Below are 13611 nucleotides of genomic sequence, written 5' to 3' on the forward strand. Positions count from 1 at the left end.
TACAGATGCCTAGATCTTGGTTTCTAAATACCATTCTCCAATAAAAGGACTGGAGCTCCTCAGAGAAATGGCTGATTCTAGGACTGGGGCATCTTGTTGTGCCAGAAAGTAAGGAAGTACTTAAAAAATAAATAAAGGGATGGGAACATGTCAAAGAGACATAGGAGCCAACTGAAGGAGCTCTCAGTGGCCAAAGATGGAAAATTTTGAGTAAGAAAATAAATAGTGTGGTATTGGATTACAGCCCAAATATACATGAGTCCATATTGGTATAAATTAAGAGACTGAATAAATAAACAAATGGGGAAGACATAAATCTTCCTTACAGACGAATTCCAAATAGTGTATGTTCCCCTCTCCAGGAGAAGTGGAGTTTAGTCCCTCCCCCCTGCCATCACCTCCACCCCCCAGAGTACAGGCTGAACTTAGAGACGTGCTTCCACGATACAGAGCACAGGCGGGGAAAGTGGTTACGTTAGAGCGGAGAAGCCCAGCACACAGCACCTGAACCAACGGAGGAAGGCCAACATCACGGGTGGTGTCGAGTGCCTAACATGTACCCCACACATGATGTGATGAGGAGCCCCCTCACCTCTGTGGTCTTCTTTCCCCAAATCCATCTTATCTGTGTAAACCCAAATCAAAGGCTTTCTATAAAACACCCAACCAGTACTCTGAAACTGTCACAATCATCCAGAACAAGGAAGTGTGAGAAAGTGTCACAGCCAGAATGGACAAAGGAGACATGACAACCGACAGCAACCGACAGGGGTCTCTTGGATGGAATCTTGAACAGGAAAAGGTCACCAGGAAAAACTGATAAAATCTGAATAAAGTGTTAGGTTTATTTAATAATGATGTGCCCATGTCGGTTTCTTAGTTTTGATAAATTACTATGGTGATGTAAGAAGTTACCGAGAGGGGAAAACTGGATGAGGAGTACAAGGGAACTCTGTACTCTCTCTGAAACTTTTCTATAAATCTAAAGCTATTCCACAATAAAAAGTTTATCTTTAAAGTGCTCAGATAATTCTTAACACATGCTCAGCACTGTTCTAAGCACTTTTTTTTCTTGTCTCCTCTTTTTTTTTAACATCTTTATTGCAGTATAATTGCTTCACATAAGCACTTTATCTATGTTAACTCATTTAAACCCCATGATAGCCCTATGAGGTCATTTCACTATCCCCATTTTCCAGATGAGAAAACTGAGGCACAGAGAGGCTGAGTAGCATGCCCAACAACACACAGAGCTGGCATTCAAATCTGGGTGGTTTGGTGTCAGGGTCCAAACATGGCTCATATGTTCCTAAAACTGCAGCTGCTGCATCTTGAGCATTTGCTACATACGAGCAGGAGAGGAAGGAGTCCAGGACAGAGTGAGGAAGCCGTAGTGTCTGGGGCGCAGCACTGTGAGGGCAGAGAGAGGCATGTGTCCTCAGCACTGAGTCTGAGGCTGATTCAGGAAGGTGGGTAACCAGTTGTCTGTGGGAGTGAGCAGGAGCACAGAGATGGGTGGACTAGGGTTTCTGTGCCAAGTGTCTGGGTCACACCCTCCACTCAGACTGCCGAGTGCTGAAGAAACAGGCTTGGGAGGGCTGGGTGGGGAGGAAAGATGATCTTGATTTCTGATGAGGTGGTGAAGTGACACAGGGTGGGCCTGGCCCAGACTGCCACCTCTGACACTCACCAGCTGTGTGACCTCAGAGATGTTGCTTAACCTCTCTGGGCAGTGGTTGCATCATATAAAATGAGGGCTTGTTGCCAGGGTCAAACTGATTTTATACATGTAAAGTGCTAAGAATAGTGCTTGGCACATCAGAAGGGCACAATAAACGTTAGCATCATTATTGAAGAATGAGTTCCTTGTCAAATGTGGGTTTAATGAGAATAATACTGAGTCTTCACTACTGTCAGCCTGTCATGCATATTAACTCATTGAATATTCAAAATAACCCTGTAGAGTAGGCACTGTTATTATCTATTTTACGGAGGAGGAAATTGGAGGCATATAAAGGTTAAGAAATTTGGGACTTCTTCCCTGGTGGCGCAGTGGTTAAGAATCCACCTGCCAATGCAGGGGACACGGGTTCAATCCCTGGTCCGGGAATATCCCACACGCCATGGAGCCACTAAGCCCATGTGCCACAGCTACTGAGCCTGTGCTCTAGAGCCCGCGGGCCATAACTACTGAGCCTGTGTGCCACAAGTACTGAAGCCCGCGTGCCTGGAGCCTGTGCTCCGCAACAAGAGAAGCCACCACAATGAGAAGCCCACGCACTGCAACGAAGAGTAGCCCCCGCTCGCCACAACTAGAGAAAGCCCGTGCACAGCAACAAAGACTAGAGAAAGCCCGCGTGCATCAACAAAGACCGAACGCAGCCAAAAATAAATACATTAAAAAAAAGAAAGGTTAAGAAATTTGTTCAAGGCCACACAGCTTGTAAGACAGAGCAAGGATCTGAACCCAACAGTCTAACTGCAGAGTCGAGCCTTGACCCACCCCTTCACTAGACTTACTCCCCAGCCCTAGCTACACCACAAAAGTTGTGTGGCCAATACCAGGTGTTGCCTGCCCATCAGCCATCTTCTCTTTGGGGGACCACCCTCAGTCCATGTGACCCAAATGCGACTCGTTTTGGAGGGCGCCATCTTGGCAACAAGCAGGTCATCCCCAGGTTGCCTCTGGCCCTGGATCAGGCCTGGAAACAGCTGGCTCAGTTTAGAGGCCGTGCTGTGTGCAGAACGCACACCTTCGAGCACTGGGATCCTGCTCAGTGGGAGATGCTCACGCTTCAGGCATCAGGAACCTGACAGCAGATCCCAGTGGATGCTACTTGAACCCACTGTCCCAACTCACTTGCACTTCAGGACATATTCTGACTGAGCAGATGGGCCATATATTTGCAATTACAGTATTACATCTCCCTCTTTTAGCTGAGAGGGTGAAAGATGAACTTGTGGGCACAGCACTAGTCCATTGCGTACCAACAACCTTCAGGCAGGGCTGCCAGGAATGGTTGGGCAGGTGTGCTCTGAACCAAGTGCCCTGGCCCAGAGAGAGGGCTGGAATCCAGCCTGTAACCAACCAGCCAGGATGTGTGCCATCAGCAGGGAGTCATCACGTAGCTCTTCTACCTGTAGGACTGGCCTTTTCTGATTCTCACAATGGACCAAATGTGCAGCGCTGCCTCCTCAGTGGGCCTGGATTCCGTGACACAGCCTATGAAACGCCTGCCTTTTGAGTGCCTGTGCGTTTGGGGGGACAGAGGGTCCACAGCTGTCAGCAGATTCTCAACAGAGGTCCCTGAAGGTGTACGAGTTGACTGAGTTGGGCTGAGGCCACAGTCCCTGGGAGGGTGAAACCACTAGCCTGTCACTCATCCAAAGCAGCAAGACTCAGCAAAACACCCCTTTCTCCAGAGGCCTTAAGTGTGGGAATTTGAAGCCCCAGGCCAGGAAGATGCCAGCGCCTCTGGGAAACAGGACTGGCTGAAGCCCGGGGTGGGACCCAGGTGGTGTGGTCCCCCTCACCCAGAGGCCTGGCCAGGAAGCCAGGAGGGGGTGCTGGGGCTTCAGCAGCTCTGCCTGTAGCCAGCCCCTCCTTTCCCCCATGACCCGCCAGCCGACCTGCAGCCCTCTGACGGCCGCCCCAATTCGGGGACAGAGCTTGGCTCTCAGGCCCAGGGTCTGGATGGTCAGAAGCTGGGGAGGGGAAGGAGGGGGAGATCTGTGGGCCATTTTTAAGGGGACACAGGCTTTTGGGGTTGACCCTGCCCTCATTCTGCCATCTTTTCAACATTGGGGGTTGTTTGGGAAAAAGGTGTTTACAGCGAAGACTTCCAGGCCCTAAGTGCTGACATGAGCCACTTCATTTACTTTTTTTTTTTTCCTAAAAAAAATTTTTTGGGGGGGAAGTTATCTGCATAATGTACTTTTGTCACTATGAATTCCTTTCATATATTTTTTTAACATTTTATTGGAGTATAATTGCTTTACAATAGTGTGTTAGTTTCTGCTTTAAAACAAAGCGAATCAGCTATACGTATACATATGTTCCCATATCTCTTCCCTCTTGCGTCTCCCTCCCTCCCACCCTCCCTATCCCATCCCTCTAGGCGGTCACAGAGCACTGAGCTGATCTCCCTGTGCCATGCGGCTGCTTCCCACTGGCTATCTATTTTACGTTTAGTAGTGTATATATGTTAATGCCACTCTCTCACTTTGTCACAGCTTAAAGACACAGACCTACTAGAGAATGGACTTGAGGATATGGGGAGGGGGAAGGGTAAAAATTTTGTTTGTTTGTTTGTTTTTTGGCCACACAGCATGTGGGATCTTAGTTCCCCGACCAGGGATCGAATGCCGCACCCCCTGCCATGGAAGTGCGAAGTCTCAACCACTGGACTGCCAGGGAAGTCCCCACTTCATTTACTCTTCACAGGAACTCTAGGAAGTGGATATGGTTATTGTTCCTGTCTTAGGGATGAGAAAACCGAGGGCAGTAGATGCTGGGGTACCTGCACAGATCCCCAGCTGTGGGGTATTGGAGGCTAACAGCTCACAGCCGCCCCTTCTCCCTCCACCTTGCCTGGGAAATTAGGAGACCCCGGCCCACCCTCCTGGGGGTGGCACAGAGCCAGTGAGTAACTGATGGGGGCATGTACAAGGGGCTGCTCCCACGCCCCCGCCCCCGACCTCCGCTTAAGGGAGGTCAGCTCTGTGGTGCGGTTTACGCTCCCCGTGGATCAGGTCAGGCCTAGACGTCACCTGTGGCCACAGCCTCCCTTAGCTCAGTCTTCTTTCCTGCAGACTTTTCCTAAAGCGATTCCCTCAGTACGTGATGGGGCCTTCAGCGCATCCCTGTCTCAGGCTCTGCCCCCAGAAAACCAAAGACACCTGGGCACAGACAACTGTGGTGCAGGCTGAGTGGCCAAGCAGGGGTGTGGACCGGGATGTGGACCGGGATGTGGACCCTGGCTGCAGGGGGCCCGGCGGCTCTTACCTGTAGTTGCAGGGTTCCGCCCCGAAGAGGCAGGCCAGGATCAGCTGCTCGGCGGGGTAGCCCATGGCCACCAGCTCCTGGTTTGGAACCTGTGCGAAGATGTTGGTGGCCTGCAGGGTGTACCACTCCGTCACGGCCTGGGTGGCGCTGCTGAAGTTCCGGAAATTGCACGTGGTCCCATTGTGGCTGCACTGCGGGGGCAAGAGGGGTTCCTGTGGGTGGGGGCTGCTGCCAGGCCTCTGCCCCGAAGGCCAGGGCGGCGAGGGCGCTGCCAGCTGCCCTTCCAGAGCCTACAGAGGGGTGCAGGCCCCTCCACCATGAAGCCCAGGTCACCTATAGACACAGGACAGACCAGGCCCTGACCCTCCAGCCTTGGCCACTCTGCCTCTATTGGTCCTCCTGGTGGGAACCCAGGAGGCCTGAGGGAGAAGCTTCTCCTTAGTTCTGAGACAGCCCTCTCCAGGCCGGCATGGGGCGCTGTCCTCAGGACAGTTCCTGGAGGTCCTCATCTCACCTCAGGGAGATGATACTACTTAAGAGTCACTCTTGGGACTTCCCTGGTGGTGCAATGGTTAAGAATCCGCCTGCCAATGCAGGGGACACAGGTTTGAGCCCCGGTCCGGGAAGATCCCACATGCCGCGGAGCAACTAAGTCCGTGCGCCACAACTACTGAGCCTGAGCTCTAGAGCCTGTGAGCCACAACTACTGAGCCCACGTGCCACAACTACTGAAGCCCGCGCACCTAGAGCCCATGCTCCACAACAAGAGAAGCCACCGCAATGAGAAGCCTGCACAACGCAACGAAGAGTAGCCCCCACTCGCTGCAACTAGAAGAAAGTCCACATGCAGCAACAAAGACCCAACGCAGCCAAAAACAAACAAATAAATAAATAAATTTATATATATATATATGGACTCACTCTGTCCTGGGCTCTGTGCTCAGGACTTTTTTTTTTTGGCCACGCCCATACCTTGCAGGATCTTAGTTCCCTGACCGCGGATGGAACCTGGGTCCCCTGCAGGGGAAGCTCAGAGTCCTAACCACTGGACTGCCAGGGAATTCCCAACTCAGGGCTTTACTTCTATTATCTCATCAATTCTCACAGCAGCCCTGCCCCATCATCATGAAGACACTGAGGTCCCCAGCCCACTTACACACCCACACAACATGCACTCACACACACACGTGGGGCCTGACCCTGAGAGCTGGTGCAGCCACCAGGACCACACCTGCTTTACAGATGAGGAAATGGACACAGGAAGCCCCCTAACTGCACCAAAAAGTAGTAGGGCATTGGGTCAGAGCGGGCACTGGGCCTCTGGAGCCTCGTGCTGTTTGCTGGTTTGTGTGGAGAAGTGGTGGGGGGGTTGGGTTGTGGAAGTCCTGACCACATCGGGGGCACGGGAGGCAGTGGCCTCCTTCTGGGGAGTGTCTAGCCCCAGCCTGGGTCTCCGAACAAGGCTGATCATCAGAATCAACATGGAGCCTATTAACAAGACAGATTCCTGGGTCTGGGCCCAGAACTGCCCATTCAGATTCTCCAGAATGGGGCCCAGAGATCTGAGCAGTTACAGAGCTCCCAGGGGATCCAGGGCACAGACAGGGAACCTTCTTCCTACTGCTGGTTTGCGGGCATCCCAGCATCCCAGTTATGCTTTGGCAATGACTGTATTGCATAGCTGTGGTTTTTCACCTGTCCGATATTTATGCCTCTGTCTTTTGATAATAAGACTTAATTCCTCATTGCTGCCGCTGTTGGCTGAGAAATATCTTTTTGTTCACAGAAAACAAGATTATGTTCTTACCAAAAAAGATGAAACCAGCTGGGTTACTTTCAAAAGACAACTAAGTCAGCACTGCAGACTAATGAGTAGGATCAATAAGAACATGATTTTGGCACTTTAAACGTTGACAAGTTCTGCATTTCTGCTGTTTCAGTTGTACTACTACAAGCACTATTTATCAGCAAAGACTTTGAATGCTCTTCTGTCAAAAATAACAGCCGTAGCTTCAAGATGACAGAGGAGTAAGACGTGGAGATCACCTTCCTCCTCACAAATACATAAAAAATACATCTAGGGCTTCCCTAGTGGCGCAGTGGTTGAGAGTCTGCCTGCCGAGGCAGGGGACACGGGTTCGTGCCCCAGTCCGGGAGGATCCCACATGCCGCAGAGCAGCTGGGCCTGTGAGCCATGGCCGCAGAGCCTGCGCGTCCGGAGCCTGTGCTCCGCAACGGGAGAGGCCACAACAGTGAGAAGCCTGCTTATCGCAAAAAAAAAAAAAAAAAAAAATACATCTACATGTGAAACAGCCCCTATAGAACATCTACTGAATGTTGGTAGAAGACCTCATATTTCCCAAAAGCTTTGCTTTTACCATTCATCCTAGGGTTAGGCTAAGAGAATTCAGCACCACCAAACCAGCTTTACAACAAATGCTAAAGGAACTTCTCTAGGCAGGAAACACAAAAGAAGGAAAAGACCTACAATAACAAACCCAAAACAATTAAGAAAATGGTAATAGGAACACACATATCGATAACTACCTTAAATGTAAATGGATTAAATGCCACAACCAAAAGACACACTGGCTGAATGGATACAAAAGCAAGACCTGTATATATGCTATCTACAAGAGACCCATTTCAGACCTAGATACACATACAGACTAAAAGTGAGGGGATGGAAAAAGATATTCCATGCAAATGGAAATCAAAAGAAAGCTGGAGTAGCAATTCTCATATCAGACAAAACAGACTTTAAAATAAAGACTATTACAAGAGACAAATAAGGACACTACATAATGATCAAGGGATCAATCCAAGAAGAAGATATAATAGTTGTAAATATTTATGCACCCAACATAGGAGCACCTCAATACATAAGGCAAATGCTAACAGCCATAAAAGGGCAAAGTGACAGTAATACAATCATAGTAGGGGACTTTAACACCCCACTTTCACCAATGGACAGATCATCCAAAATGAAAATAAATAAGGAAACACAAGCTTTAAATGATACATTAAACAAGATGGACTTAATTGATATTTATAGGACATTCCATCCAAAAACAACAGAATACACTTTCTTCCCAAGTGCTCATGGAAAATTCTCCAGGATAGATCACATCTTAGGTCACAAATCAAGCCTTGGTAAATTTAAGAAAATTGAAAACACATCAAGTATCTTTTCCGACCACAACGCTATGAGACTAGATATCAATTACAGGAAAAAATCTGTGAAAAATACAAACACATGGAGGCTAAACAATACACTACTAAATAACCAAGAGATCACTGAAGAAGTCAAAGAGGAAATCAAAAAATACCTAGAAACAAATGACAATGAAAACACAATGACCCAAAACCTATGGGATGCAGCAAAAGCAGTTCTAAGAGGGAAGTTTATAGCAATACAATCCTACCTCAAGAAACAAGAAACATCTCAAATAAACAACCTAAGCCTTCACTTAAAGCAATCAGAGAAAGAAGAACAAAAAACCCCCAAAGTTAGCAGAAGGAAAGAAATCATAAAAATAAGATCAGAAATAAATGAAAAAGAAATGAAGGAAACAATAGCTAAGATCAATAAAACTAAAAGCTGGTTCTTTGAGAAGATGAAAAAAATTGATAAACCACTAGCCAGACTCATCAAGAAAAAAAGGGAGGAGACTCAAATCAATAGAATTAGAAATGAAAAAGGAGAAGTAACAGCTGACACTGCAGAAATACAAAGGATCATGAGAGATTACTACAAGCAACTATATGCCAAAAAAATGAACAACCTGGAAGAAATGGACAAATTCTTAGAAAAGCACAACCTCCCGAGACTGAACCAGAGAGAAATAGAAAATATAAACAGACCAATCACAAGCACTGAAATTGAAACTGTGATTAAAAATCTTCCAACAAACAAAAGCCCAGGACCAGATGGCTTCACAGACGAATTCTATCAAACATTTAGAGAAGAGCTAACACCTATCCTTCTCAAACTCTTCCAAAATATAGCAGAGGGAGGAACACTCCCAAACTCATTCTACAAGGCCACCATCACCCTGATACCAAAACCAAAGATGTCACCAAAAAAGAAAACTACAGACCAATATCACTGATGAACATAGATGCAAAAATCCTCAACAAAATACTAGCAAACAGAATCCAACAGCACATTAAAAGGATCATACACCATGATCAAGTGGGCTTTATCCCAGGAATGCAAGAATTCTTCAATATATGCAGATCAATCAATGTGATAAACCATATTAACAAATTGAAGGAGAAAAACCATATGATCATCTCAATAGATGCAGAAAAAGCTTTTGACAAAATTCAACACCCATTTATGATAAAAACTTTCCAGAAAGTAGGCATAGAGGGAAATTACCTCAACATAATAAAGGTCATATATGACAAACCCACAGCCAACATTGTTCTCAGTAGTGAAAAACTGAAACCATTTCCACTAAGATCAGGAACAAGACAAGGTTGCCCACTCTCACCACTAGTATTCAACATAGTTTTGGAAGTTTTAGCCACAGCAATCAGAGAAGAAAAGGAAATAAAAGGAATCCAAATCGGAAAAGAAGAAGTAAAGCTGTCACTGTTTGCAGATGACATGATACTATACATAGAGAATCCCAAAGATGCTACCAGAAAACTACTAGAGCTAATCAATGAATTTGGTAAACTGGCAGGATATAAAATTAATGCACAGAAATCTCTTGCATTCCTATACACTAATGATGAAAAATCTGAAAGAGAAATTAAGTAAACACTCCTATTTACCATTGCAACAAAAAAGAATAAAATACCTAGGAATGTTTTACCTAAGGAGACAGAAGACCTGTATGCAGAAAACTATAAGACACTGATGAAAGAAATTAAAGATGTGATACAAACAGATGGAGAGATGTACCATGTTCTTGGATTGGAAGAATCAACATTGTGAAAATGACTATACTACCCAAAGCAATCTACAGATTCAGTGCAATCCCTATCAAACTACCAATGGCATTTTTCACAGAACTAGAACAAAAAATTTCACAATTTGTATGGAAACACAAAAGACCCCAAATAGCCAAAGCAATCCTGAGAAAGAAAAACGGAGCTGGAGAAATCAGGTTCCCTGACTTCATACTATACTACAAAGCTACAGTAATCAAGACAGTATGGTACTGGCACAAAAACAGAAATATAGATCTATGGAACAGGAGAGAAAGTCCAGAGATAAACCCACACACATATGGTCACCTTATCTTTGGTAAAGGAGGCAAGAATATACAATGGAGAAAAGACAGCCTCTTCAGTAAGTGGTGCTGGGAAAACTGGACAGCTACATGTAAAAGAATGAAATTAGAACACTCCCTAACATCATACACAAAAATAAACTCAAAATGGATTAAAGACCTAAATGTAAGGCCAGACACTATAAAACTCTTAGAGGTAAACATAGACAGAACACTCCTTGACATAAATCACAGCAAGATCCTTTTTGACCCACCTCCTAGAGAAATGGAAATAAAAACAAAAATAAACAAATGGGACCTAATGAAACTTAAAAGCTTTTGCACAGCAAAGGAAACCATAAACAAGACAAAAAGACAACCCTCAGAATGCGAGAAAATGTTTGCAAACGAAGCAACTGACAAAGGATTAATCTCCAAATTTACATGCAGCTCATGCAGCTCAATATCAAAAAACCAAACAACCCAATCTAAAAATGTGCAGAAGATCTAAATAGACATTTCTCCAAAGAAGATATACAGATTGCAAACAAACACATGAAAGTATGCTCAACATCACTAATCATTAGAGAAATGCAAATCAAAACTACAATGAGGTATCACCTCACACCGGTCAGAATGGCCATCATCAAAAAATCTACAAACAATAAATGCTGGAGAAGGTGTGGAGAAAAGGGAACCCACCTGCACTGTTGGTGGGAATGTTAATTGATACAGCCACTATGGAGAACAGTATGGAGGTTCCTTAAAAAACTAAAAATAGAACTACCATACGACCCAGCAATCCCACTACGGGGCATATACCCTGAGAAAACCATAATTCAAAAAGAGTCATGTACCACAATGTTTACTGCAGCTCTATTTACAATAGCCAGGACATGGAAGCAACCTAAGTGTCCATCGACAGATGAATGGATAAAGAAGATGTGGCACATATATACAATGGAATGTTACTCAGCCATAAAAAGAAACGAAATTGAGTTATTTGTAGTGAGGTGGATGGGTCTAGAGACTGTCATACAGAGTGAAGTAAGACAGAAAGAGAAAAGCAAATACCGTATGCGAACACATATATATGGAACCAAAAAAAAAAAAAAAGGTTCTGAAGAAACTAGGGGCAGGACAGGAATAAGGACACAGACAGAGAGAATGGACTTGAGGACACGGGGAGGGGGAAGGGTAAGCTGGGACGAAGTGAGAGAGTGGCATGGACATATATACACTATCAAATGTAAAACAGATAGCTAGTGGGAAGCAGCCACATAGCACAGGGAGATCAGCTCAGTGCTTTGTGACCACCTAGTGGGGTGGGGTAGGAAGGGTGGGAGGGAGACACAAGAGGGAGGAGACATGGGGATATATTTATATGTATAGCTGATTCACTTTGTTATAAAGCAGAAACTAACACACCATTGTAAAGCAATTATAGTCCAATAAAGATGTTAAAAAAAAAAAAAGACTTAATTCCTCCTTCAGGAAGCCACCCCTTCCCCCTGACTCAGTCCATGTGGTCTGATAAAGGCTGATGTCATCCTCAGCTCCAGGGTATATGACCCAGGACTGGCCAATCATGAAAGCCTGTCCTCCAGCTCACAGTGATTGGTTTAGGGGTGAGCATGTGACCTGATGATCAGTCTCAGGACTTTCACTGAGGCAATTAGGAAAGAAGAGCTTCATTTCTGGGAAGAGTGCTAAGCCTGTGGGATGTATGTCTGGCATTGCCAGAGTCTTCCATGTGGAGAGAGCCAGCCAGAGAGCAAAGTCAACTGAGAGAAAAGATGAACCTAGGTGGAGAGAGATGGACTCCTGATGACAGCATCTGAACGCCTGGATCCAGCCACATCTCAACTTAATACACCCCTGGACTTCTCATTTTGTGAACCAAGGAATTCCCTGCTTTGCTTAAGCTAGTTTGAGCTGGGTCACTGGCATCCAAAAGTGTCTTGACTAACATATCAACTATTTCTAATTTTAAAAAAGCACTGTAAACATACAAAATAGGCACTGGCTCCAGCCTGTTTTTCCCCCAGCAAGACCCAGATTATTTAAAGAAAGAAACTCCCATCAGCCTCACTAGTTAGGACCCATTGTTTGACCTGTGCCTGGGCCCCACTTACTAGTCTCATGGCTACTTTGCATCCGCGGGCACTGCAGGTCCTTCCTGGTGCTGGGCTGCTGCTTGCTGAGCCATTGTAGTTGTCCTCAAAGAGGTCAAGAACCACCGGGTGATGGGGGTTCTGCTCATTGATAAAGACCAGGGGCATGTGGTTCCAGATGGTGAGGTTCAGGACCCTGGTGGTGTTGACATGGCTGAGCTCAGGACCCAGGATCCTCTCTAGGACTGCCTCCATCAGTTCATCCAGGTCCTTCAGCAAATGCTTGACTTTGGAGTACCTGTGTGGGAGAGAGGGCAAGTCAGGGAGGCAAGAGGCAGCTTCAAAGCAGAACGACTGTAGTCTGGGATCCCCTCCTACTCCAGTATGGCTGCCACCACATGTGAGAAGAATGCTCCTCCACCCCAAGCACCCACCTCTCTATCTACCCACCCATGCGTCCATGCATCCTTCCACCCACCTGCTCATTCATTCATTCACCCAGTATTTGGTGAGCATCTACTATGTGCCAAGTACTGTGCAAGGCACAGAAGATATTATGGCAAACAAGACAGAATGGGTCTTTTTCTGTATGAAATTCACAGGCTAGTGGGAAAGAATCCTAAGAGCTCACAGTTATTGATCACTTACCATGTGCCAGGCGCTAGGTGCTTCCTACATCTTTTTATTTAATCTTTGCCACAATTCTATAATCATCCCCACATATGGATAAAGAAACTCTGGGAGTTGCTATGATTTCCTGAGCTTATCCCACTGATGAGGCCGCAGAGCTGAGACTGGAACCTGGGTTTGGTGGGCTCCAGTAGGTGTGCTGTGTAGGCACGGGGCTCTGACTTCTCCCTGCCAGGAGGGATAGAGAATGTTGGGGGAGGGGCAGGTCTGTGATCCTGAGGTCCTAATTCTCCAGCAGCAATTTGGGGAACAGGAGCCAGTTTCAGGAGGGAGAAGGCAGATGGGACTGTGGGGCTGGGATCCAGGATCTTCTCTCAGCCCCTGAGGCTCCCATATTGGAAATGGTGACCAGTCAGTCTGGCAGAAATGTGTCCACACCAGTGGGTGTTCCCACCAGGCCCTGGGTGGGGGCCCCAGGCCCTGCACCCCAGTCATTCCAAAACCCAATTTATCCAAGATCTTGCCCCAGAGTGTGGTCTCTAGGGTGGTGTGTATCAGCTCTGGCTGGAGGACTTCCTGCAGGAGACAGCACTAAACCCTGGACACAGGCCCAAGTCCTGGTATGAAGGAGTACACC

General features: G+C 46.4%; 1 protein-coding gene across 6 annotated transcripts in view; it reads right to left on the bottom strand.

Moving 5' to 3' along the window:
• The window catches only part of SCNN1B (sodium channel epithelial 1 subunit beta), an 80923-nt gene that overhangs the window by 20461 nt on the left and 46851 nt on the right, over positions 1 to 13611 (bottom strand). For all 6 annotated transcript variants that reach the window (XR_014017656.1, XR_014017657.1, XM_081257000.1 and 3 more), the window contains exons 3-4: positions 12366 to 12642; positions 5006 to 5196 (exon numbers count right to left, since the gene is read on the bottom strand). Coding sequence is in view for 4 of the 6 variants with exons in the window: in XM_081257000.1 (XP_081113126.1) it covers positions 5006 to 5196; positions 12366 to 12642 (468 nt within the window). In the remaining 2 variants the exon portion in view is untranslated. The remainder of the gene's footprint in view (positions 1 to 5005; positions 5197 to 12365; positions 12643 to 13611) is intronic.

This window comes from Mesoplodon bidens (genome assembly GCF_964165515.1).
Source record: "Mesoplodon bidens genome assembly, chromosome: 15".
NCBI classification, from domain to species: Eukaryota; Metazoa; Chordata; class Mammalia; order Artiodactyla; family Ziphiidae; genus Mesoplodon; species Mesoplodon bidens.